Raw genomic sequence first — 27,362 nt, 5'->3', positions numbered from 1 at the left:
CAGTGAAAGGCAAAGGGATATTAGAATGTCAGAAGTGAGAAAACTGTGATGTGTGCATGATCACCTCTGAAGAAGTTTGATTATAAAGAACACTATGAAGTAGCTTCTGGTTTTGTCAAGTCTCTTTATTGTATATTTTCTATTTTAACTCCTCTCCTGCTTCATTTAGGTTTATCTTATTGTTTTCTAACATAATAATTGTATTTATAACCAGTCACTTAAGTTGTTAAATGTTTGTCTAACATAAAGATTCAAGGTTTTCAATTTATTTCTGCATGCCAACTTAGCTGTTTCATTTGTTTTGATATGTAACATTTTATCATATTCTATTTTCTAAATTCTATTGCAATTTGTTCATCTGTGTGTTCAGAAGTGTTTTAAAATTTTCTGAATGAACTTTCACAAACTATTTTTGTTACTGAATTCTAACTTAATGTCTTAGGGGTGAATGTTTTATGAATAGTCTACAGAATTCCAATTCTTTGAAATTTAGTAATAGCTAATGACCAACATTATATGTCAAGTATCCTTCTAAAGATTTTTATATAAATTAATCCTAATATTATGAATCAGGTACTATTATTATTCATTCTTATAATCAGTGTAATAGGCACAAAGTTGTTAAATAATTTACCCAATTAGCTTTACCAAGTTAAGCAGAACTAATAAATGATAGTGCTACATTTTTTACATTTGTTTTTTACTTTAGTTTTTGTTCCTGGAGTAAAGAGTTATATACTTTTTTTTTTTTTTGCAGTGGGTGGGAATTAATTTCATTGAAGAATACTATTTTTTGACAAAACTTCATTTTTCCTCACTAAATTTCCCTGGCATCTTTGAAAAAACTCAATTATCCATATAGTTCTCTCTATATATACATGTCTAATTCTGGATCCTCCATTCTGCTCCATTGATCTATATGTCTATCTTTCCCTCAATATTACACCGTTTTGATCACCTTAGCTTATAACCAATCTTGAAATTCAGGTATTATATTTTACAAAACTGTTTCAGCTATTCTAAGTCCTTTGTATTTCCACATATATTAGAGATTTTAATAGATTGCAGGTACAAGTCAAATTGGAGAAGTGACATCTTAAAAATAAGACATTTCCAGTGTACGTTTTCCCATGTACATAGGCCTTCAATTTCTCTCAATAATGTCAGAGTTTTCATTAAAGAAATCAGATCTTACACATCTTTTATTACATTATTTCTAAGTATTTTAATTTTTGGCATTTGTAAGTGGAATTTTTATATTTTCTAATTGTATTTGTAACCAGTCATATCCCATAAGCTTCCTCAATTCACTTGTTAGTTCTTATAGATTAAGAGTTTTGCGCTTAGCAGTTGTCACCTACAAATGGAGACACTTTTTTTCCCTCTAATTTTTAAGCCCCCTGTCCCCCTCCCCCAACCTTATTGCAATTGCTATGAGAGCAAGCCCTGTGCTGAAACACTTTATTCTTGTCCTAGTAACCTTTCAATCCTTCATCAAGTATAACATTAGGTGTAGGGTTTTTTGGTTTGTTTTTGGTGTGTGTGTTGATGCTCTTTATTAGATTTCCCTCATTTGTGAAGTTAATTTTAAAAAAAGTATGACTGAATTTTTCCTAAAAATTTCCCCACATCTATTGAGATGATTTTCTCCCTTTCATGGCAAATCTGGTTTATTATACACAATTGATTTAATGTTAAGCCAACAATGCACTATTGGAATGAAATATATTTGGTTGTAATATTCTTTTAATGATTATTGATTAAATTTGCAAAGGACTTTTATACATATTCATGAGAAATATGTTTATCATAGTGTCTTTTTGTGATAATTCAGTTCTTATAATAATCCAATGGGGATAGGCATTGTTATCCACAGTTTCAGAGACAAAGAGGAATTCAAAACTTGCCTGGGTCTCACAGCTGTTAAGTCATTGAGATGCACCAAGTAGTTCTCATTGTTTCTAACTTTTTTGAGTGCTGCTTTAATATTCTAGTATGGGGTCAATTTCTAAAAATGTTCTAGCGTTAATAAAAAGAAAGTATACCCTATTGTAAGACAATTGTTCTATAAATGGCCATTTTATATTTCCTTGTTAATTTTGTCTGATTGGTATATGTCAAAAGTTCCAATAAAACATTACATTTGATTTCTCTTTGAAGTTCTATTAATTTTTGCTTTCTTTTGGTTAACAGGGCATGATACCATTTTACTATGCTTTTTACTCTTTCTTAGGTGCTTGTATTAGGATTGTCTCTTGAATATAGCATACAGCTGAATTTGCTTTAACATGAATATTTTCATTATATTGGAGTATTAAGTTCATGAAGTTAGAAATTTTTGTGGTGCTGGGGACTGAACCCCTTATCCATGCTAGGCAAGTACTCTACCAATGAGTCACACTCTGAACCAAATAATATTTTTTGTTTTTTTAATATATTTTTTATAGTAGATGAACACCATACCTTTATTTTATTTTTATGTGGTGCTGAGGATCGAACCCAGTGCCTCACATGTTTTAGGCAAGTGCTCTACCTACTGAGCTACAACTTCAGTCCAAGAATATTTTCTTTTATTTTTTATTTTTTTTTTTTAAAGAGAGAGTGAGAGAGGGGAGAGAGAGAGAGAATTTTTAATATTTATTTTTTTTTTAGTTCTCGGCGGACACAACATCTCTGTTGGTATGTGGTGCTGAGGATCGAACCCGGGCCGCACGCATGCCAGGCGAGCGCGCTACAGCTTGAGCCACATCCCCAGCCCGAATATTTTCTTTTAAACTTTTTTATCATATTTGCTCTTAATGTTTTTTGTTTTGGTTACCTTCTTATAAATTTTATCATCCTACTATCTCTAATTTTCAACTCTCTGTAGTTTGAAAGTTATATATACTTTTTAATTTGAAAAGCATATGCAATGATATTGGCCAAATTATATTATTGTATTGTGTGTACAAATATATAACAAATACCATTAGGTACAATTATAATGCACCAATAAAAATATGGAAAAGCATATTTGACCTGAAGTTTAATCAATGTGTCAACAATCCTCCAAGCAACACTAGGAACTTAAAATACTTTGACCCCAGTACTCCAGAATCCTAGTTTATGATATTTTATATGACTTTGGCTCTCTTATTTTTATATCTAGAAATTGTCTCATACATTTATGGTGTATAGATTTATTTATACCATTTTCCTTCTTGTATTTTAAAACTTTCTTGGGCTGGGGATGTGGCTCAAGCGGTAGCGCGCTCGCCTGGCACACGTGCGGCCCTAGTTCCATCCTCAGCACCACATACAAACATGTTATGTCTGCCGAAAACTAAAAAAAAAATAAATATATTAAAAAATTCTCTCTCCTCTCTCTCTCTCTTTTAAAAAAACTTTCTGACACATACTCTTTAGTATTTCTTTGGAGAGGGTTAAGTTAAACGATTTTTATCTCCATGTATTTTATCCCTATGATTGATAGTTTCATTGCAGGTAGAATTTTAGGTACCAACATGTACGTTTCATTCTTTTGTTAGTGGTGTCTGCTTGCTTTAAAAATATATGGTTGGTGGCATCTTAAATTTTTATTCTAATTATTTATTCTGCTTTGGATTTTTTTTAAAATGTGAAATTTGGGTTAACTCTCAGTCATTGAGCCCTTTGAGTAATTTCTCTGAAATTTCAATTAGACATGTTAGACTTACTCTCTTAACCACTTCTTCATACTCTAGACTCAGTGGTTTTTTTTTTCCCTTAAAATCTTCTAGTTCATTAATTTCTTTTTAATTACCTTTAATTTGTTTAGCCATACATTTCAGTTCTAGCTGGGCATGGTGGCACTCGGCAGTAATCCCAGCAGTTTGGGAGGCTGGGGCAGGAGGATCAAAGCCATCCTCAGCAACTTAGTGAGGCCCTAATCATCTCAGTTAGATCCAGTCTTAAATAAAATACAAAAAAGGACTGGGGATGTGGCTCAGTGATTAAATGCCCAGAGTTCAATTCCCAGAAGATTTCCAAATGTATAAATTGAGATTTTTTTGGTACTGGGTATTGAACCCAGGGTCTCTTAACTACTGAGTCACATCTCCAACCCTTTTTTTTTTTTTTTTTTTTTTGAGATAGGGTCTTGCTAAGTGGCTTAGGGCTTTTGCTCATTTACTGAGGTTGGCCTTGAACTTGTGATCTTCCTGCCTTAGCCTCCCAAGTGGCTGGGATTACAGGTGTGTGCTAGTTTTATATCTTAATGTTTTATTCTTATTTCATTTAAGTGAATATTTTATACTATATGTTGACTATCCTTTATCTAAAATGCTTGCGAGAAGATAAATTTCAAATTGTTTGGTTTAAGAATGTTGACATATATAATGTATCTTGGGAATGGAATCCAGGTCCAAACACAAAATTCAATTATGTTTCATGTATACCTTATACACATGACCTGAGGATAATTTTATATAAACTGTTGTACCTGGGTTTTGAGCGAAACCCATCACATTAGGTTACACTTGGAATTTTCCACTTGTGGTGTCACAATGGTATTCAAAAATTTTCAGATTTTGGAGCATTTTCAATTCCAGATTTTTTACTAGGAATGCTCAACCTGTATGCGTTTGATAATTCTGATATCTGTCATCTTTGTAGGTAAGATTCCCCAGTGTGATTTTTTGGGCTCATTTTCCTTGGAATTTTATCTGTCAGGATTGTGGGTTTAAAGTACAATCCTCCACAGATGATTTACATTTGTTCCTTCTAGGTGCTTGAGATTATTACCAGGCAAGGATAACTTCACATTTTCAGGTTGGGCCTACCTACCCACCCCTAAAATCACAGAACTGATGTGAACTCTGGCTTTAAACTTACTCACTAAGTAGCTTCTTATACATTCTCAGGGAAGACTTTTCTTTCCCCAGTTTGTTACCCCTTGCACCCAGATACAAGGCAGAGACAGGCCCAAATCCCACTATCAAACTCTGAAGATCTGCTTATTTTCCTAGTTCATCAACTGAAGGTGTATACTGTAAGGATTCTGGACTTATGCTAAGGGGAAGAGGTCTTACATTAGACCTCACCACCAGGTATAGGCCTCTAATGTCACATGCTTATACACCTAGCACATGAAATGAAAATTTGGGCTGTGGGCTAACAGGAAGCAGTTGATAACCACTGCAACCCTAAGACAAACATCTGTGTGGTATTTTGTCATTCTGTACTTTTTTTTTGTGGTGGTGGTTTTTGGCTCTGAGGAATTTCTTTACTTACCCAGCTCAATCATGCATTAGAAAAGATAAATACCCTCTGCAGCACTGTTAAGCATTTATCTGAATCTGGTCAGACAGATGGCTCTGGCTTCTATTTCTTTAAAATAGGAGGTAAGGTTCATATGCTGAGGACCACAGTGGGGAATAAAAGGTTTTCTAAACAATGGAAAAGGCTTGAAACAGTGTGAAAATGGGAAAGTTGAAGCAGCACTACATAATAAAGAATTAATGATACCCAGGAAACTTCATGGTATAGAAAGATTTACTTGACAAGACTTTACAGCATTGGAACTATACGGTATTCTCACATCTGGTACATGTTAGCCATATGACCCTGGACAAATCATATCCCTTTTTTGTTTCATAGGAGTTAGATGAAGATAAATCTATAAAATGCTTTGAAAATATTAAATGCATAAAACATAAGGCATTATGATGTTTTCTGCAAAAGATATGTATCGGAAACTCTGGTCTCAGAAAAACAGGATTAAGTTAGTGGAAAAAATGCACCTTAGTAGATTCTGATAAAAGTTTATAATCATAGTTACAAATAAAAGTCAAATACTGAACCTGGCCGCTATTTCCAGAGAATAGTACTACTCTGAGACTTAGCCTTTCTGTTTAGAATTTGTTGAAACCAAATTAGCTAAACTCTAATGATTATATGCCATTTTTCATGTTATGAAAATACTTTTGCTTAACAAAACTCTAAAAAAGTAGTTTCACTAGTGAGATTTTACCCACGGTAATTAAAAAAAACAACAACTCTTTAATCAAACCAAGGTAATCTAAGAGAATCTTAGCATTAATAATATGGAATCTTCGAGACAGAAAATATAGATTCCTGACAGTCCATAATTCACCTCAAATATTCATTAAAATATAATTAAATCCACACACATTTGATGACTAAATATTTTCTAGGTTTTGAAATTTTTAGATCATTCAATAATATATTTACTGTTCTAGTTGCTGTAAAGTAAAAATATAAAATAACTTCTTATCCTCAAGGAATTTTCATTTTAGGTAGTGAAAATATTTTTTTATGGGAAATCACCAAACATGACAAAACCAACATACCTGTAAGTTGTCTTTCTTGTTATTTAAAGGGTCATCAATATTTGGAAGAGCTTATCCATTGGAAGGAACAATAACATCATCAATGAATATAAGCGTTAAGATTTTAAATTTAATTTTCCTAGGTGTTTAGCCATTATGACTAAGTCACTGTATTTTATCCTGACTAAGCAACTGGCATTCATAATACAAAATTGCAAGAAAAAATGTCAATATGAGCCTCAAAGATGAACTCATTGATTTTGGCTTGCATTTCAATGCTCCAAAGATAGTGTACTAACTCTCATTTTAAGTCCTTTTACATGTCCTAATGGTGGATAGCATCAATTTTATCAGATAATCTGCTTTAGATACAGAAGAGTTTTTCCTGTGAAATTATAGGAGTGTAAACCCTTGTCTGGTTACATTCATGTTCTACTGATATTGCCAGAAAAAGTTCAATGTGGTTTTAGATTAGTGTACTTTTTTTTTCCCTTTCCTTCCAACAGTCTGTTTCCAGGAGGTTAAGTTGAAAAGCCTAATTGTTTCAGAAAGGGCCACTTCTTATCTCAATTCCATCCAAATATAGTCACCAAGAGAAAGAGTGGTTTAGGCAGTTCTATTCAAAAACATGAGTTTTGGAAGACCCACCAAAATGTGTTCAAAGTAGTTAATAGTTGCTTTACCATTTTTTGCTGATCCATAGTTTTTATACCTAAATCCTTAAAGTTAAAATATTTTTAGTTAGTGAGAAAAGTATAACAAATGCTTTAAATAGAGTCAAAGGTAAAATAGAGTTGTTTTTAATATGACAAATAGTAAACAAAAGACTTTGAGTTAAAAATAACCAAGTATCAGTTTCCTATTGGCCAAAAGACTTTCTCTACCACTTTGCTATAATATGAAAAACTCACTGCGAAGAAACTTCATTAATTCAGAGTGATCAATTGGAAGTACATTTCCAGTTATGTGGAACTGATATTAAAAACTGGATTAAAATAATCTTTAAAATTCAGTTTCCTCTGGATTTTCTCTAAAAGGGAAAAATGTTTCTGATTAAAATGTCTCTTTAAATAGGATTTCCAAAATGTTGAAAATATACTTAAGTACTGTTACATGTTCTAAAATTGTTTGATTACAAAAAAAAAAGTAGACAACTCACATTGTTATTAGGAGACACCACAAAAGAAAAAACTTTAGCTCAGTTTCTTTCCAAATTATGTTTTCTAGGTCAATAGTGTTTTATTGCTATCTCAAAAAAAGTACACAATACCAATGAGATTATTGTTTACTAGGAAGATTTTTAGACTTTAAATTCTTCCTTACTAGCTTGGAATATTAATCAAATGTCTGAAAACCTGATCTAGATACTTTGTGTATTTTATGCTGTAAAACCATACTTTTTAGAATTCTGAGCTTAAATATTGATGCTTTTTCTAGTGTGATAATGTTAGCTGCTTTATCTTGGAGTGAGGAGCTAGCTGGTAGAGAGTACAAGGAATCTTCTAGGGCACTAAAGATGCTTTATATTCTGGGTGGTGGTAACATGGGTGTATACATGTGTGAAATTTAACTGTACATTTAAATTATGCATTTATGGTATATATCTCAAGTATAGAGTGCTTAGTCATTAATAAAATGCCAACTATTTTACAATGAACCGTGAATATGACTTTGTAAGTCAAAATGTATGGGGGAAAACAAGTTATCTGAATGCTCACAGCATGTGAACTGCTAGTCACTTTCAGGTAAATTAATTGTATCTGACGCTACATAAGGCTTACAGTGATGAGAAGTCACTAACAGCCTATCAGAAACTCAAATTTCTATCAAGTGTTAAAACAGCTTAAACAACTAGAAGATTAGAACATCCTCAAATAAGTGACATGATTATAGCATGATCATTTGATTAATGATTACTCATTGTTTTTATTTCTGCTTCTTGCTGTTTGGGTTTTTGTCATTACATTGCTTGGACTGCCAAAAAATTGAGATGAAAAAGAATTAAAGTTAAATTACTTTTGTTACCTAACTGTTGTTTTTCGTGTGCTAAATAGCTGAAGTTATGTGCGTGATCTTAAAAGTATGTATTGTTTATTATTAAAGGAGAAAAGAGTTGATTTATGAAGGAAATGTAAACACCTAATCTGCCTCAAATGTTTTTCTTTTTTTTGCTTTTGCTAGGAATTATGTTAATTCTCATCACCTCCAAAAGCCTTTGAGAGGATTAGCTGCATAGACCAATATTGTTCTATATTAGTCAGTATTAAGTATATGATGTCACCTTGTTCCTCCCCTCCTCAAGCTTTTCTTTGGAGGGAAGGGGGGGCATTTGGGGGCAGTTCCCAAAATACTGTGGCTTAAATACCACTAGCTGACACATATGATTGACAACCTTAAACTCCCAAACCTGTTTGAAATGGGTCAAATACTCAAGCGCTGCAGAACAATGCAATTCAACCAGCAATTCCCCATAAAAGAGAAAGGGGGTGTGATTAGGTTCCAGCAATTAAGCAAGTTATTGCAAAAACAGTTTGGTGGCTTGTTTCTGCAATAGGCACAAGTTAAGGAGTATTTTCTTTCTTAATTTGCTCCAAAAAAAGCTATACTGTAAGAGATAAGATAAATTACCAAAGCATGAAGCACCTGGAGCAAACATTAAGGGCTTTATGGAGGTCCTTAGACTGACCTGCAGCATTGGTTATTGATGATTAACCCTGCTGGGAACGATCGATCAGAATTTGTGTGAGCCTTATTGAGCCACAGGAAAGGAGATGCAGGAGGGAATATAAGCTTCTAATAAAAGAAACGCAGCAACAATAGCAGAGGAACAGCTCTGCCTGGTGACGTAATGGCTGGCAGAGGTCCAGCTTCAGCAGAGCTGCTGCTACCTCAGCATCCAACCTCCCTCAACACAGTCCAGCTTCAGCGGAGGTACTGGAGCTGCTACTTCTGGCGTTGCTACTTTGTTGCTGCCACCAACCCCTTACCTTACAGGGCCAGAACACTGAACAAAAGGGGTTGTCCTGCTGTTTTTAAGTTGACAGAACACACATTCTCTCACACTCTGCCAAACCCTTCAGTAATCGAATCAACCAGATGCTTAAGTTTCGGGCGAAAACACTGGCGCACACTCCAGGGGTGCCTCAGTTTACCCAGGCTGGTCTCGAGTCCGCCTCTCACTGTTCCCCCGCCCCCCAGCCGCCGGCCCTCGGCGGGAGTTGATGGGGCGGCTCCGCTCACCGCCTAGGCTCCCGCAAGTTGGTCCTCCCGCCTTACCTCCGCCAGGTAGAGGTTGAGGAGACAGAGCGTGGAGAACTGGAGACAGGAGGGGAAGCAGTAGAGCAGCCAGTGAGGGAAGAAGTGCAGGTGAGCGGGCGGCCGGAGCAGGGGCAGCGAACCGCTGAGCGAGAAGGCGGCGGAGAAGAGGGTGGTCCTGAGCGCTGCCCACAGGAGACAGAGGAAGAGGCAGAGGCTCTGGTAACTCAGCCGCCGCTCGCGATACAGGAGCAGCCGCCACAGCTGCAGGTAGGCAAAGGCGAAGAGCGCGGCGTAGAGCAGGGCGTGCAGGACGCTCAGCGCCAGCTGCACGGAGCCCGGCACCGCGGCGCCAGAGGCGGCAGCGACGGCGCCTCCGCCTCCGCCGCCCGCGCCGGGCGTCGAGGGTTCGCGGCCGGCAGTGGGGGCGACGGCGGCCGCCGGACCCGGCACTGACACCCTCATGAGGGGGGTGGGGGACAGGCGAGGGTGCGCGGGAAGGAAGGGGCCGGACTCCGGGCCGCCGTCGATGGGGAGAAGGCTTGCCCTCTTACCCCCCACCCACCCCAGCCTCCAACCCCAGGAAGCGCCGTGACAGGACCCGGAGCCCCGCGCAGAGCAGCCGCGGCTCCCCCCTACCCCGCCTTCTCTTCTCCACCCCCCCTCCCCCTGGGGGTCTCGGCTCCTCCTGCTGCGGCTCGGCTCCGTAGCTGCAAAAAACAACTCTCGGCTGGAGACAATCAGCTGAGAAACCCGAGCATTTGAGGCGCTCGCTCCGCACCGTGGGCTAGCACCGATTGGCCCAGGCAGGCACGCCCCGCAAGCGCCGCGCTCGAAAGACCATGGGCCTTAGAACCCGTCACTCCGAGGTCTTGAGATCCGATTGGGCGTCCAGTTTCCCCGATTTCTGCCCCCGCTCCACTCCCTACCCATACTGCTGATTGGCCCAGCAACTGCATCGCCGGCTCGCGCCGGCGGGAGGACTCGGTTGTCGTCTGTCACTTGGGGTGTCTCTCGCTCCGCCCTCTGCGCTTGCCATTGGCTGGGGAGTCCTTTACGTAAGAAGCACGAGGAGAAGGAGGAGCCTCGGGTGATGTTTTTTTTTTTTCTCGGGTGACCGATTCCACCGAGAGGGTGGCGGCCACAGGCGGGGAGGGTGCGGGCCGTAAGTCCTCACAGGTAGGCGTAGCTGTGGCCGGCCTCCTGGAAAGCCGGCTGCTGTCCCGCCTTCTGCCTCCAACTTGGTCTCAGGAGGCAGGAACCCTCGTCCGTGGGTTTGGTCCGGGTCCATCCCCGCAGGTTGCATTATATATATGTATACAGGTCTCAGACAGGTAGGTGGCAGCGCGGGTCCTTCAGATATGGTTCTATTTTTTTTTTTTTTCTGTCTGCAGAAATGGGTATTCAAACCTGGCGGCTTTCCTCTAGCAGGGGCTGCACCGCTAAACTCTGAGTTAGCACTACTGCTTCTGGGACACGGAGGGGCCTCACCCGGACCTTTCTGAAGCACATTTTATTTTTTTTATTTTTTTGTTGTGTGAGCTGTAAGAAACGGGGATGTGTGGGTGGGATGATGTGATGGGTGAACTGAAACTCTTGAGTTAAAAGACCCCCTTCCTTTGGAAACGTCCTTTAATAACGAATGGTGGTAGGATCAGAGGAATGTCGAAGCGATCTGTGAGTAGGAGAAGGTTGTTCTTTGGAAGAAAATTTGGGAAGATGCCTCAGGTATAAATTTGCGGGGGTGGGGTGGGGGGGCAGAATCAAAACTAATGATTGTCTAGAAGGGAAGGAGAATAGCCTGCTTCTTAAATCCCACTTGTGTTGAAGCCTTATTCTTGAATATAGGAGATGGTGGCGCTATTCCTAGGACTGAGAAAGCTACAAAATAAATGTTATGTTACTGCTTATGTATAAACGAGAAATAGTTATTCCAACATATTCCACACATAATATTTATTGATTTTTTTGTGTGTTTGGAAATAAAGGGAACAAAGTGGTGAGAGATTAAGAGGAAATAATTTATGTTTTTGGAACGAACAGCACATCACACATTCAGTAACCTTGTAAAAGGTACTGTTACCTTTACTGAAGCAATCAAAACAGTCTTTCCTCACTATTCTTTGTCCTATGCTTTGCCCAGAAAGAGCGTTGCTCTCTTTTTGCCCAAGTAAGTGGTCCACAGGGAGGGACTTTAAAGTCTGTTTTGTACTCCAGATTCTTGACCAGGCTCTAGGTACTGCTGCCGTGTGGGTTCTTTCTAGGTATAATGACAAAATGATGGATGAGTGTGCCTGATACTATTATGTAGACATTCTCAGATGAAAATTCAGTGGAGCCTGTTGACCAGTGTAGGGTACAGTAGGGTACAACTTAATGAAAGAAGTTAACAGGGCTGATCCAACATCAATACTTTGAAGAAGGAACCTATAATATTTGGAATTTAAGAGAATCAGCAGAATTGATTCTTACAGAATGTGGTTAGGGTAGCCATAAAACAGGTGATAGAATGCTCATGACAGGAGTGAGGTAATTGATTGCAGTTGTGTACTTAAGCACAAAATCAGTTATGTCATTTTAAGCATTTGTCAAAATCAAGATTACCATTTGTTCTTCAGCATGCCCTATTTGTGCATCTTCCATGATCAATGAAGTATGAATTTAAGTCCAGGAAGAGGTTTTTTTTTTTCCATTTTTTCCTCTATTCTCTGCTCAAAATGGTAATAAAAAACATCCAGTTTGTACTCACATGAATTTGCTTGTGAAACTCTTTTTCTCCTTGTGTGAGAGTAAGTATGGACACATTTTTTCTTTCTTTCTCCCTTTTTTTGGGTGAAGAATGTGGGGGTAAAAATACAGGATTTTCTTTCTACCTGCTTAGAAGGACTCTGGCAAAATGTCAACTGCTTTTATTGCTTCCTTTGGGTCCTTGGATTTATTAAATAATAAACTGTTGAGATTTAATCAACATTTTATTAGAGGCTGGTGCAGTGAGCAGATTCTGTTCTTCAGTAGCAGCATTAAACTGTAAGTAAGCTATTTTTTGATAGAATGTTGTTATAGGAATTTTGTAAGCATTATATGCCCCATTTGTTGCAAAATATGGAATGTGTCTTTTACCAGAGAATAGTGCACACAGATCTTGATACAATTTATTTAATAGTTATAGTTGCTAACTACCTTTTTTTTCTTGACAGGGTAAGCAATTGATTTTATGGTTAATCACAATGGAACTTTAGTCCTATAAAGGGGAAACTCATCAAGGATCCCCTAGAAAAGCTTACTGCCAGGTATTCTAAAATTTAAATGTATTCAAGTGCACAAAGGTTGAATATTGTACTACTGAGAGGGCAGATTACTCTTTAAAAGCAGAACTGTATATTACTGTACACCGGACCCAATACCACAATGGGACTGATTTAGCTAAAGGAGGACTACCAGCTGTTCTACCAGCCTAAGGAGCACATAGAGGCAGATTTGCATCTGCCTCCCTACAGGAAGGCAGGGTTTATGACTTTCACTTGAAGTACTTCCTGTTTTAAGCTCTGTGGTGACTTAATTAATATTCTATTGCTGAACCAAAGAAACAAACACCCCCCCCCCAAAACAACAAAAACCCCCAAAACAACAACAAGAACCCCTCATGTTGTCATTTGCTTATTTTTGTGTGTGTGCAAGCTTTAGCTCTTTTTGTACTGTAGCCTCACTGACCCATTCTTATAGTGCTCGTTATTGTCTTAGTTTCAAGTCAGTCATTCTTTCCATCTTTTAGATCACCTTTGCATGCATACTTATTTAGAGTTTAGAGTTTAGGGGTAAGACTAAAGTTATATCTTTTTTATGACCTCTGATTACTGCTTATAGGATTATTATACTGAAGAATTAAACACCCTTCCAGGCTGAAAGTTTGGAGGTGTATGTGTGTTGTGTTGTCAAGCGTTCTGTAACAAACACTTACTTGTGACTTCTTTATTTTGCCTTTGGCACCTGTTGTGGTAATAGTTTCATTTGAAGAAGTATCTTTACTTTTAGAATCTTCCTATAGTGGAAATGGGTCAACTTCCTGTGAATTCTTTGAAATTTAGAATGGGTGTTTTGCGTTCAAGTCACTTTCCTCTTACTTGTTATTTAGACCAGGTGTAAAAATAGGCAGGTTATATTGCGATAACACCTCCAAAACTTTAGGGATTTAAGTAAACTTTGTTTTACGTTCACAATGAGTCAGCTGGGAGTTTTGCTTCATTTTGTTTTATTTCTGGGACTTGAGTTGACAGAGAAGGCTTCATTTTGAGTATTACCAATCATCATAGCAGAGGGAAAACATATCATGCTTGACACATGTATATCGACTCTTTGAATTTTCCAGAAGTTATATGTCATTTTTTTTGCATTTCAGTGACTAAATTAAGTCATGGCTGTACCTAACTCAGGGAGGTATAAGTTTAGCATGTATAGAGAACTGGAAACATTTGGACAGTCCGATATTCAGTCCACACATCTTTTACATCCTATACGCAGTTGATTTCTTCCCAGTGGAGATAAACCAAAAATCTCATCCGGTCACGTGTCACAATTAAAGTCCAGGATTTCTAAGTAATGCCCAATAGTGATAATTTCTTTATCTGGTCTAGACATGAGTTATCTGTCCCCTAATCCATATGTTGAATGCATAGGGTAATGTAGGGACAGATAAATTCCCATAAGGAGAGGGGAAGAATGGAAAACATATACCAGACTGTAGATTGTAGTAATTTGCAGATGTTGCCAGGGATCTTGACTTCTTCCCTACATTCTATGGGCAGTTTTTTTTTTTTTAATTGAGTGTAGTTTGAATATTTGGCAAACAATAAAAATAAGCTGTAGGACAAGTAAAGTAAATATCAAAACCAGTTTGAAATTTATTATTAGTCAACAGATACAAAATTCTCTGTGAAATTTCTAGAAAAGCTTCTAAACACACTAGATTTCTGTATTTACCTCATTATTGTAGATCATTAACAAATAGTTCTTATTCTGCACATGTCCTAGAGCATAGTTCTTCATGGTCTTTGGCTTTGCCCTATGAGAGGCCTGCCATTTTTATTATCCTTGGCCACATCTGAGATTGGCTTTGGACAATATGGCTCTTTCTGTGGTTGATCAATTTGTTCAGCATGCTTTGATGACCATAGAAGGTTGGGGGCTCAAGATTATTTTTGGTTGTGAATCGCCGGACTCTTGAATGGGGCTTCTCCAATTATCTTTTAATACCTCGTTAAATATGACCAACAGTGACCATCACATAGTATTTATTTTCTGTCTTTCAGCCTCTTTTCTTAGTGCAGTAAACAAATTCATTAGCCACAGAAACCAAGGTGCATGTTAATTGTAAATTCATTAAATACACATCACCTCCAAATTATTGTAGCAATGGTTTTATCAAATATTTGTCACATGGATAACTTGATCTGAGCACCAGTATTGGATAAATGTTTCCTTGAGTAGGTCCAGAATAGTTTGTGTTCACTTGGACCCCGAGCCAGTGTTTTGGGATTTTTTTTTTTGGAAGGCAACATCTCGCTTCTGGTTTGCATACCAATGATGATAGATTAGCATGTGCTGCAACAACTCCTTCTCAAATCTCCATGGCTTAAAGCAATAGGTTTATTTCTTCCTTATGTCACATGCTCATTACATATAAGCTAGGAGTTCTCTGTGTTAAGCTCAAACTGACAGAACAGCTACCATTTAATCATTTCTAGTGACCATGACAGAGGGAAATAAAAACTGTTGTTCAGTGAATTCTCCTAAAACTGTTGCCTAAAGGAGAAATGACTTCTCCTTGCATTTTTTTGATCACATGATGACTGTTACCAGCTTCACCTGAAATGGAGGGAAGAGGGAGCTAAGTGAGCCCTACCTTATACATGGGAACTGGAATTGTATTAATGATCTACCATATCAAAGAAACAAGGTCACATTTCTTTAAAGGTACTCATTACTTTTTTTTTTTTTTTTTAGTTCTTGTTTTGTTTTGTTTTTGTTTTTTTTTCAGTGCTGGGGAAGGAATGTAGGACCTCACACGTGCTAGGCAAGTGCTCACCCTTGAGCTGAATCCCTTGTCCCAAGGTTCTTTAATTTTTGAGGCATTAACTATTGTTTTCTATTTCCTTTTCTAATTACTAAAGGAAAAAACCTCATGAATAGCTTCTATAACCAGGGGAATGGCGCATGCCTATAATCCCAGCAAATGGAGAAACTGAAGCAAGAGGATCCCAGGTTCAAGTCAGCCTCAGCCAATTACTGAGACCCTAAGCAATTTAGTGAGATCCTGTTTTAAAATAGAAAATAAAAAAGGGCTAGGGATGTGGCTCAGTGGTAAAGCACCCCTGGATTCAATCTCCAGTACCCTGACAAGAGAAAAAACAAAAACAAAAACAAAAACAACAACCAAATATGTTCTGTATCTTTGTCTTTATTCTGTTCTTGCTGGGATTCTCTTTCCCCATGCACATTTCCTCCTCTTTAAAGATCTTTTAATGAGAAGAGCATGTTTCTGGGAAAGTACATTTTATTTTTTTATGCATGCGATAATGCTCACTCTTCTGTGGCTTGAGAGGGTAGATTGGATTAATATGAGTAGAAGGTATGGGAGATTTGATTACACATGGTTGATAACTTTTTAAGACAAAATGAAAGTGAACACTATTTAAAGAGATAGTACTCTAAGGCTTCAAAAGTTCCCTTGGTACCTACCCATGCCCCCAGTTACTTCTTGTTTAGAGATAGTTAACTGGTCATTGTTTTGACATTGACTTTCCTTTTTCCAATAAATATGGTTTTGATCTTGTGAAAGATAGATTTAGTGCTCTTTCATCCCTTTATCTCACCCTGTGTGCTCCCTTTCTGTCTCCTACCTTCTCACTCTTATTATGGTTTTGGTTAAAGCTGATCCATGCTATATTCTCTGCTTTAAATCATTTTTAAAATAATCAAACTTATTTAAAAATCGAAACAAATTGCAGAAATTACTACTGAATTCTTATGTCTAAAATTAGGTAAGGATAATCACCAATGTCTATAATGGACCAAGTGCACAGTACTTTCTTTTTTTCTTTTTTTTTAAATTTACTTTTATGTGGTGCTGAGGATTGAACTCAGTGCCTCACACGTGTGAAACAAGTGCTCTACTCCTGAGCCACAACCCCAGCACCACACTTCTCAATTTCAAAAATCAAATAGATCACAATACAACAATACTGGGGACTTTAACACACCTCTCTCACTGCTAGATAGATCCTCCAAACAAAAACTAAGAAGCTACAGAACTAAAAAATACAATTGATAATTTATTTATTCTTATTTTTATTTTTTTAAAAATTTTATTTTATTATTTTTTCTTTTTTTAATTGGTTGTTCACAACATTACAAAGCTCTTGACATATCATATTTCATACATTAGAATCAAGTGGGTTATGAACTCCCATTTTTACCCCAAATACAGAATGCAGAATCGCATCGGTTACACATCTACATTTTTACATACTGCCATATTAGTGACTGTTGTATTCTGCTACCTTTCCTATTCTCTACTATCCCCCCTCCCCTCCCCTCCCATCTTCTCTCTCTATCCCATCTACTGTAATTCATTTCCCTCCTTGTTTATTATCCCATTCCCCTCACAACCTCTTATATGTAATTTTGTATGACAATGAGGGTCTCCAGTACTTTCACATGTATAATCTCCAATTCAGTGTTAAAATGTCCAAATTAGTGTTAAAACAATGAATTATAATCTCAAGGACAGGAAAAATGATATTGAATCTTTCAGTTGTGATCTTACCTATTGTTTTACAGATTATAGTTATTTCATATAGTAATGAATGTTAAATAGTTATTTCCTTAGCAGTAGGAATGTGTTTCCCTCCAGAATGTAAAGAAAATAGTGGATGACCTATTTTAAAACATCCCCATTAATGTAAAGTGGCTATAAAATAGGGTGGTTTAAAATGACAATAATGCATGATCAATTTTAATGTCAGGATACCTCTTAATTATGTCACGAAAATTACATTTTTATATGCCTCTCACAGTTCTTATTCATCATTTTACTTTGAGTTTTTGAACACTTGACTTATTACTAAAAAATTACTAGCAAATTTGTTCACTGGTATAAACTAGCTCTAGGAAGTAACCCATTAATTATTAGCTCCTTTTTTTAGAAATACTTGTACACTATGAAGAATATATGTACTTACTGATAATATTGAATGACTGTATTCAGTTTATTAGGGGTTTTACATTTTTTATCATTTTATTCTTTATTGAAAAAATTGCCCATATGCTTATGAATATATAGAAATAATTTTTGCTATTTTTTCATTTCCTATTTTGAAATAGTATTCTTGCATTTGAAAGATATAAGTCCTATTTGAAATAAAAAAGAATTAAAACAAAATTCTCACCTATACTTGTGAATATTCTTTACCTTCTACAAGTAGGGTATTTTTATATTGTAGTACTTTTCCTAAACAATCTTCTTTTAAACATAGGTAATATAGATCACAAGAGAAGAACTTCCTGAAGTTGTTCAAGAAAAAATTGAAAATAGCAATATAGAAGACAAAGAGAATTGACGGAGATATAGAGGACAGCATGGAAGTAAGTACACCAGGGAAGAAGATGAGAGGAGGATATATAGGTCAAGTCTGAGTTTAGAAAATAGAATTGAATTAAAATATGAGTTGAAAAGACTTCAGATTCAAAGCAGTATAAAGAAATCTAAATCTAAATCTACATTAAAAAATATGTATCTTTAAAAATAATGTACTCTTAGTAGATATATTCTAGGGGATTTAAAATAAATAAAGGGGCTGGGGTTGTAGCTCAGTGGTGGAGTGCTTGCCTAGTATGTGTGAGGCACTGGGTTATATCCTCAGCACCACATTAAGAAAAAAAAGACATAATATCTTTATTTTGTTTATCTACATCTAAAAAAATTAAAAAGAAAAGAAAGTAAACATAGTAGATATATTTTGTATGTATGATTCCCATCTTAACAGGATTTAGTAACTATTTGAATGTTTATTGTAAGTTAAGTGTGGATAGGCAGAATAAAAATGTCCAATTTAAAAATGGGTCTGTTGCCCCAGCCTCTTGGATTGCTGGGTTTACTGGGCCTGGCTAATTTTAGAACCTTTAAAGATGACAATTAGCCTAATATACTCAATAAAATATCTGTGAAACTCAGGTTACCAAATTGAGAATTTTTCAGATATCTTTGATTTCTTTTGCAGTTATCAAAAATCAATAGCATTATTAAATTAGTGCCATTTTATGTGCATGCATGTATATACACATCATTCTTCCTCAAATTTTTTACTAGAAGGAAATAGTAAAATTCTATCAAAATCAAAATAATGTAAGAAATAACTTGTAGATTTAACTTTATTTAACAAATTCATTTAACAACTTTGTTGAATACCTATTCTTTGCTAGGTTTTGTCCTAGGTAATAGAATACAGCAGAGAACAAAACAGACAGATTCTCCTGCTCATATGCAACTACAGCTGATGATGTCTTCTGACTTCAGTATATTTAGAGTTGGGATCTCTTTTATCATGATGTGCATTTTTCATAAATCAACTGAAGATTCTGTGCCAGAATTGAGTCCTCAGAAATATTTCAGCACATTGCAACCAGGAAAAGCCTCTCTAGCTTATTTTTGTCAAGCTGGTAAATATTTTTAAAATTCTAATATTCTTTTGATGTTTATATTACTGTTTAGTCAGTATTTGCTTAAGTGGGAATTTCCTGTTAAGATTAACCATATATGCTACAAAGTTGTCACTACAATTTACCTGCCTTGGTAAATCTGAACTCTGCTACCTGGCCTGTAGTGTTACATTGGTCAAGTCTCTTAGCTTCCTTATGTTTATTTTGTTGTCTATTATGAGGAAATAATAATTGCTTTCTAGGTGTGTTGTGAGGATTAAATAAGTTTACTCATGTTTAATTCATAACAACTATTGTTTTAAGGATTAGTTTATAATGTAGCATCTGAATTTTATTTAGTCATTTCTGAAAGTATATTTTCTCATAGTTTAGCATGTAAATATTTTTTAAAAATTAAAAGCTAAAATGTAGTATTAGTAATGCTTTAGAACTCAGCTCTAGCTGTATCATTAATTATACTGAATTAACTAATATAACTATTGAACAAAACTAATAATTGTAAAGGTCTCATGTAATATTTCATTCCTTAAAAATACCATTCTATTCTTGGAATTAGTAAATGAAGTGAATCCACTTTTCCTTTAGCTCCCTTTTTATAATTGTAACTTGGTATTTTAAAATTATTTTGAAAAGTTTGTATATGTGTGTATGTGTGTTGTGTATATGGCATTAAGATTGGAAGAAAAATGCCTAATGTTAGGTTCAAATTAAATGTTTATTATATATTTTTAAGTAGGATTTTTTGAAGTTTTTAAAGTTAAGTATATCATGATAAAAATATTAGAAAAAACATTAGAAATAATAATAATGAGGTATGTGTTAGAAGCTAGTTGGACAAATAATATATTTCTTCTGTGTTTGCAGATTTTGGCTTTTATTTTAAAAGTTTATCCTTTTACAAAGGCAACCTATAATTATTCATAAAACATTTCTCATTTTAGATTCACCAAGTACCTCTGTACTTCTTGAAGAACTGAATGAGGCTGCTAAACCTCTCCAGGACTATAGGATTTCAGTTGCAAAGGTAGAAAGATATTTATTTTCATAAAATACTAGTGACAGACATTTTACAACTGTATGGTTTAATACTGAATATCTAAAGATACTTTCTTTTTCCAAACAGGAAAAACATTTCTTTTTTTGTATAAGAATAAAGAGAATCAGAGAAAGATAGTTTCATATTATTGTATAATATAGTACATACAGAGGAATGACTTTTTAAAATTCTTTAGCCTAGAATTTAGTTTTATTTCATAAGTCATTCCATTAAAGTGAAGTGTCATTTTCAAACCTATAGTTAAGTTTTTGTTCTGTTTTATTTTGCCTGACAAATATCTCAACTATTATTAAATTTCTATTAGTGCAAACTGGGGTAACAGAATTAAGGTAACTGAAGAATTTTTTATTTTCTAAGTCTTTATAATTGTTTTTGTTGTACTTTCTCACATTTTTTAGAACAAAGTTTAACAACTCAAATATGTTTATTAACTTTTTCCTCAGAAAATATTCAAATTTGCTACAAACTATCATAGGGAATTTCCACAAGCATCTTGGATTAGATTGCTACATACTCCTTTCACTTAATTTAAATTTATAGTTTGTATATAAGAAAACTGAATGAAAAATGACATAATGATATTAAATTCTTTTAGAATATTGTCTACCTGACTATTCTTAAAAAATTGCATTCTAAATACATGCATTTATTTTTTCTTAGTTCATTAGCACTCATCTCAGAGATGGTTGTTACCTTAGTTTCTGCACCTAGACTTCCTAAGGCAGGAAAACATAAAAAAGGTTAACTAACTTTGCAATATACCTTTAAAAGGTCCATATTTTTTTGGTGTCAGTTTTGTACATACAGAGGTCTCAGTTAACTTTGAACAACTGAATCCATTCTAGAATAATAGCAACTCTCACTTCCCAGGAGGTTTGATTAAAAATTTTCAACTGAAATTTCAAAATAAAATAGTAGGTTAATATGAAACTGAAAAGTAATAATGATGCTGTTTATATAATAACTAGCAGACAGTACTTAGTACTGTGTATCTAGCAACTGGAGTATAATAATTAAAGTTTGTGCCCACATTGTTAGATTTATTAACTAACATTACTTAAATTCTTTTTATGGTCAAGAATGCTGAACTATCTGGAAAGGAGATAGCGGTGAATGAGACAGGCCCATATTGAGTACCTAGTTCAGTCCTTAGCACCTAGTAAATAGTAACTAATATTTGTGGAGTTGAAATGAACTTATTGTATTCATTCTTCTTTTGGATGGAAAGATAACTAAGATCTAATACTTTTCTTTAGAGAGTATATATCCTAAATTGTGGGGGTAAAACACATTTACAAATCATTTTAATAACTAAGAACCAGATCATTGCAATAAGAGATACAAATAAAGTGCCTTGGAAGTTTAAAGGAAAGAAAACCTGTATCTGATTGTTGAGATGGAAAGTTGCAAATGATATTGGGAAGACTTCATGAAAAGTAACATTTGAGAACTTCTTCAAATTAAGATTGCCAGAGGTAGAGGTTGATGAGGAAAACACTGAAGTATACTTGTACTGAATATTCCAGGTACGACAAAGATCTGACAAGCTAGATACAAAAACCAAATCCAACTGTATGCCATTTAGAAATGTATCTAAAACAAAGACTTCAGAAATCTTCAAAGTAAATGAAGAAAGCAAAGTATCATTTGTGCAGATGATAACCAAGAGAAATCTGGTGTGGTTATGTTAAAGTCTATTTTAAAACAGAAAAGCATTCAGTCACCTTCGACTTTTCTTTCATAACCAGTCCATCTACTATTACTAGATTGTACTGTCAGAACTTTTCAAGTCTGACCACTTCCTGTACCTTCACCTTTACCTCTCCTTGTCATCACTTTTCATCTGGGAAACCACAATAGTCTTTTAATTATTGGCCTTTCTCCTTTAACTGTTGTTCCAATACAAACTCTTCTCCATATTTAAGCAGGTGTCTTAGAACACATTGCTACCCTGCCCAGAAAGGCTTTACATTATAGTTGTGATAAAATTGAACCTCCTGAGTACTGTAGAGATTAACTTTGTCTCTGATTTCATTTTCTATCCCTCTGCCTTGGTGTAACACGTACAAATCATCTTTCTGTTAGTTAAGCCTACTAGAGGTGCTGTTACCACAGGGATTTTGCAGTTACTTTCCCCTCTTCTTAGAATTCTTCTTGAACATCCTTATATTCATATGAATTGCTTCAGTTCTTTGAGCAAATATCATTTCCTCAGAGAAGCCTTCTTTGATTACCTATCTATAAAGACTTTTTCTATACTATCCCTTTCCTATTTGTTAAAGTGCCTGATACATATTAATTAGGTTTTTAAATTGTCTCTACTTTTGGAACGTAAATTCTAAAGATAAAGATTTTTTATTTGGGATTTAACTGTATCACCAGTTACTAGAACAGTAACTGATATGGTTCAAGTATGTGTTGAAAAAATGAATGAATGGACAAACCTATTGTTATAATGTCAAACCATCCCTACACTCTGGACTTAAATTCACTTTTTGGTTATGGCTATACTCTTTTAATTTTTTTTCTTTATTTGCAATAACAGGAGACAGGGTCCCCAGAGACAGGGCCTTGCTAAATTTTGTTCATGTTGTGATCCTCCCATCTCAGCTTCCCTAGTAGCTGAGTTTATAGGCATGTGCTTCTGTGCCAAGCTTCTTTTTTGGCTGAAGGGGCGGGAGTGGTTTACGGGGTATTGAACTCAGGGGCACTTGACCACTGAGTCACATCCCCAGACATATTTTGTATTTTATTTGGAGACAGGGTCTCACTGAGTTGCTCAGCACTTCGCTTTTGCAGAGGCTGGCTTTGAACTTGCGATCCTCCTGCCTCAGCCTCCTGAGCTGCTGGGATTACAGGCATGCGCCTGCCACACTTGGTTCCTGGCTTCTTTTTAATTCTAATTCTCTATGCCTGACTTCTTGGTGTCAGTTCCCCTTTTGAAGTTTTTTAAATAAATATCACTTCCCCAGTTCTCATTCTGTTTCCTCAAATTATTAAAATTAAATTGAGCAACAAAAACTTCATCTTAAAGCAAACAAAAACCTTACCAAATCTAAAACAAATGTTCTCTTAGCCTTAGTTTTGCTTAGTAGCCACCAATGTGCCCTATTTAGAAAGCCCTCATTCTCTTTATCTTTCCTTTCCCCCACTGTTTTTACACTCTGTCTTCTCCCTACTTTTACTTATTTGTGAAAAGTCTCTTGAGTTTCTTCTGCCCTTTTTCACTGTATTTCAGCTCTTAGTCATTCTTCACGTATAGTAATGTACCTACCTTCTTATCTTTGTGCTCTTTCACCTTCCATTTTATTTTCACGTTGCTGCCAGGGTTATGTTTCTGCATTAAATCCAGATTATAAGCTACCCAGGGCTGCTGTGGCTGCTCTAACATCAGGGACTCAGCTTCATTTTTTTCTGTTGCATTGTCCTTAGTTAAGTGACTTCTTCTTTAAAGATGCCTAGTGGTCCATGATTGCCTTTGATATTCTGTCTGTCTTGTCTCCTGTTTGTCAAGAAGTGGTAAAGAGCAAGAATATCACTCAATCCCTCCCCTTTTAAGAACCTCCCAAGAATTCCAACCTAGTGACCTCTCCTAACACCCTTTGTCCATCGCTACCTATTAGGGAGGCTGGCAAAGCCTTTTAGTGAAACATTTGCTTTTAGTAGTTTTGTTAATAAAAGGGGGGAGGGATATAGGTTTGAGATAGGAAATCGAGCCAAGTCATAGGTATGCCATACCTGTGTTCAGCTGCCAAGATGCTTTCATGCTCCCAATTTAGCATGCACTTTTGTGCTTCCAATCACCTCACTTCACTGTGCTGGGGATTGAACCTTGGGCCTCATCTTACACTGAGGGTCCTCTCTGCCCTGACCACTTCCTGGCTTTTCTACTTACTTTTATGTCTGGCCTTAAAGATATCTTTCCTTTTCTACCTAGTTACCTCCTATTTGTTCTGTGAAATTGGATTAAATGTAAACTCTTAGGTATAATTAAATATAACTCTTAGGTGCAAAATAGTTCCTTTCTCTGCATTTCCTCATATACTTGGATAAGTTGGCAGTTATAGCATACAAGTTAAAAAAGGAAGGAAGGGAGGGAGGGAGGGAGGAAGGAAGGAAGGGAGGGAGGGAGGGAGGGAGGGAACCAGAGACCTGGAAGGCCCAGAGTGAGGGTCTCACACACCATGGGAAAGCTTTGCAGAGTCTTGGATATGAGGAGGAGGGTGATAGCTGTGGCAGAAGTGGTGACCAAGGCAGGAGATGATTAAGGAAAGGTGCCAGAAAAAGTCCTTTCAAGATAGTTTTGAAGACATAAAGAAGCAAATGAAAGAGAGAAGGAATAAAAGCTTGATGGGATTGGCAAACACAAGTCCTTTGTAGCTGCACCGTGCCAAACAGCACTTCTACATCGCTGAAAAATTACCAGCCAAACAACAGAATGTTAGTGTTAGCTTTGGAAAATGAAAAATCCAAAGTGAGAAAAGCCCAAGATATCATCCTACAGCTGAGAAAAGAACGTTACTACCTTGCTTGTCATTTATATGCATTGAAAGAAAAACTTAGTTCACAACAAACAGAAGAAGCTTTTCTGAATGATGGAATATGACCCTTTGGCACTCCAATAGTGATGACAACACCAGGAATTTATTTGTGGAGAATTCACTGTAAATTCTTCTTGAAGCTGACCTTCTAAGACAAGGAGAATCATTCCAATTGCAAGAGGAAATACCTACTAATTCCTCAAGAGACACTGGGGGGGCTGGGGATGTGGCTCAAGCGGTAGCACGCTCGCCTGGCATGCGTGCAGCCCGGGTTCGATCCTCAGCACCTCATACAAACAAAGATGTTGTGTCCGCCGAAAACTAAAAAATTAAAAAAATTAATTCTCTCTCTCTTAAAAAAAAAAAGACACACTGGGATGTGATTTTGATTCAGATAAAGCTGAGTCTACTGATAATGCATTACCTGGAACTGTATCTCTCCATCATCATTTAAAGAGGCTTTTTAATCATTTAAAGTCAATTGAATACCTCAGATGACTTTGAAACCAGTCATTTGGAAGGGCAGCATTTTGAATTGGAAATAATTAGATATGTAGATCCAGCAGCAAGCATGCACATACCTGAAAATGTAGAACAAAATGTTTGTGGATGGAACTAGGGTCAAATTAATTTATCACTAAGGCTGATTCGCCCAGGCAAGTTTACTAAAACAAAAGAAGTTATTTTGGAATTGGAATCTGAGCAAACTAAAAATAAGCATGAAGATGCACAAGAAAGAAAAAGAGAAAAGAAAAGCTAATATGAGAAAATAAAAATTTACATCAAAGTATAAAGGGAACAAAAGTGAAAATTAAAAAAAAATGTTTCAAAAAGTATTAGATGAATTTGTCAGTTTTTGTGATAACTTAAAAATTTTAATTGGGAAGATGGTATTCATTTCACTCCTTTTGGACAGAAAATAAGTGTTGATTATAAAAAAGAAGAAAACAATAATCTGAAGAGTGTGTTTGTGAATGGAACAGTTCTGGGGATGATTCTGATGACCTCTATCTGTCCCCTTGCAAGTACACTCAAAATCTTGTTACCGGATCAGATAGGAGGCCAGTCACCAGGCCTTGATCTCAAAGAACACTAAAATAAACAGATGAAAAATAGAGGATTTTAAACCAATAAAAAACTCCTCCCAGTGTATCTCCTGAGATTTACCAGTCATCTACTCTGGCCTGAGGGTTATCACTAATGCCTCCTTGCATCCTACAGTGAAAATGAAGAAACTTTCTTTCTCCAAAAAAAAAAAAAAAAAAAAAAAAAAATTAAGAAAGTGTAGTGGAGTGTCTGCCTAAGCATAGGTACTCAGCCAGTGTTAGGAGCCAACACTGACTTTGAAAGTAAAAAGAGGGGAGGGACCCTTATATAGATTTGTATTTTTTTGAATTCTCCTATTTTCAAGTGGAAGAAGGCTTTGAGATTCCAAAAAACTGAAGCAGCTGGGCTCGGTGGTGAATGCCTATAATCCCAGTGGCTTGGGAGGCTAAGGCAGGAACCTTGGGCCTCATCAAAGCCAGCCTCAGCAAAAGTGAGTCGCTAAGCAACTCAGTGAGACCCTGTCTCTAAATAAAATACAAAATAGCCTGGGGATGTGGTTCAGTGGTCGAGTACCCCTGAGTTTAATCCCCAGTATCCAACAAACAAACCAACTACAAAACAAGTGCAATAAATCTTTTGTTGGCTACTGTTTAAAATTTTCTTTTGCTCCAGTAGAGAATCTGTAAGACCTTACACAAATGTATGGGACTGTTGCCATAGACTATTCTCTTAACAGGGCCCTAGATTGTGAACATTGCTTCAAAACTATATTTTATAATTGTTTAGATTTCTTAAGCTGCTTAAAACCCTTAATAAAATTCAAATTGAATTTTATACCAACATTTTGGAAATAATGATTATTCAAATTATTCTGGCATTTTAATTCTTTTCATAAGCATGGGATACTAGAGTGAAGGATTATTTTTTTAAGATTAGATGAAGACCTTTGGAAAATCTTTATAAAATCTTGGAGTAAAATCCTTGACATTCACAGTAAGATAAACTCCAGGTTGTTTGTGTATCCCTTATACCACTGTTGTATTTAATTCTTCACATAAAATGTGTATGGCATTATGATTAGAGAATCCATGGATATTTGGGCTTAAGGATTAGGTAACTAGTTATGAATGCTAAGTGTGTGCTATTCAAAGTGATGCCTCAGCAAAATCATAAATCATTATGTCATGGACTTCCAGCCAGGAGAGCCTCTCTTATGTAATTGAAAGCCTCAACTGTTAAATATGTGAATACCAAGGGCTTCCCCTGTTTTGTATCAACCAGTGAGAGTTCAGAAAGCTTAACATTCATACTTGTACATACCCCTTTAAACTTAAATCACTGAAGGTCGACTGTTTTTAAAGAACAATAAAATTTGTAAAAGCACATGTATTTTCCTTCTGTTCTTTAAATATCAGGTTGCTAACTGTTTATGATTGTCTT

The 27,362-nt window shown here is 36.1% G+C and overlaps 2 protein-coding genes and 2 pseudogenes across 7 annotated transcripts in view; 3 read left to right on the top strand and 1 right to left on the bottom strand.

The window, feature by feature from the left end:
- GPR137C (G protein-coupled receptor 137C) overlaps positions 1 to 10,358 on the bottom strand; it is a 49,717-nt gene extending 39,359 nt beyond the window's left edge. The window contains exon 1 of one of the 2 annotated variants that reach the window (XM_081289715.1): positions 9,585 to 10,358. In XM_081289715.1, coding sequence (XP_081145841.1) covers positions 9,585 to 10,028 — 444 coding nt within the window. In that variant the 5' untranslated portion in view covers positions 10,029 to 10,358. The remainder of the gene's footprint in view (positions 1 to 9,584) is intronic. The other variant, XM_081289714.1, reaches the window with a different exon arrangement.
- Positions 10,359 to 10,638: 280 nt separating this feature from the next.
- The window catches only part of TXNDC16 (thioredoxin domain containing 16), a 96,820-nt gene continuing 80,096 nt past the window's right edge, over positions 10,639 to 27,362 (top strand). The window contains exons 1-5 of one of the 3 annotated variants that reach the window (XM_081290467.1): positions 10,639 to 10,653; positions 12,761 to 12,853; positions 18,095 to 18,203; positions 19,041 to 19,277; positions 20,219 to 20,301. In XM_081290467.1, coding sequence (XP_081146593.1) covers positions 19,100 to 19,277; positions 20,219 to 20,301 — 261 coding nt within the window. In that variant the 5' untranslated portion in view covers positions 10,639 to 10,653; positions 12,761 to 12,853; positions 18,095 to 18,203; positions 19,041 to 19,099. Of the gene's footprint in view, positions 10,654 to 10,677; positions 10,898 to 12,760; positions 12,854 to 18,094; positions 18,204 to 19,040; positions 19,278 to 20,218; positions 20,302 to 27,362 lie in introns of those variants that run through there. The other 2 variants (XM_081290466.1, XM_081290465.1) reach the window with 2 other exon arrangements.
- Positions 24,595 to 25,117, top strand: LOC308647361 (shugoshin 1-like; annotated as a pseudogene). The gene has a single exon. The product of its transcript is annotated as a shugoshin 1-like (transcript).
- Positions 25,291 to 25,955, top strand: LOC308647360 (shugoshin 1-like; annotated as a pseudogene). The gene is made up of 2 exons: positions 25,291 to 25,307; positions 25,353 to 25,955. The product of its transcript is annotated as a shugoshin 1-like (transcript).

Source organism: Spermophilus citellus (assembly GCF_964194105.1).
Source record: "Spermophilus citellus genome assembly, chromosome: 4".
Lineage (NCBI taxonomy): Eukaryota > Metazoa > Chordata > Mammalia > Rodentia > Sciuridae > Spermophilus > Spermophilus citellus.
Note: the sequence above shows the minus strand (reverse complement) of the source record. Positions and strands in the feature narration are given on the sequence as shown.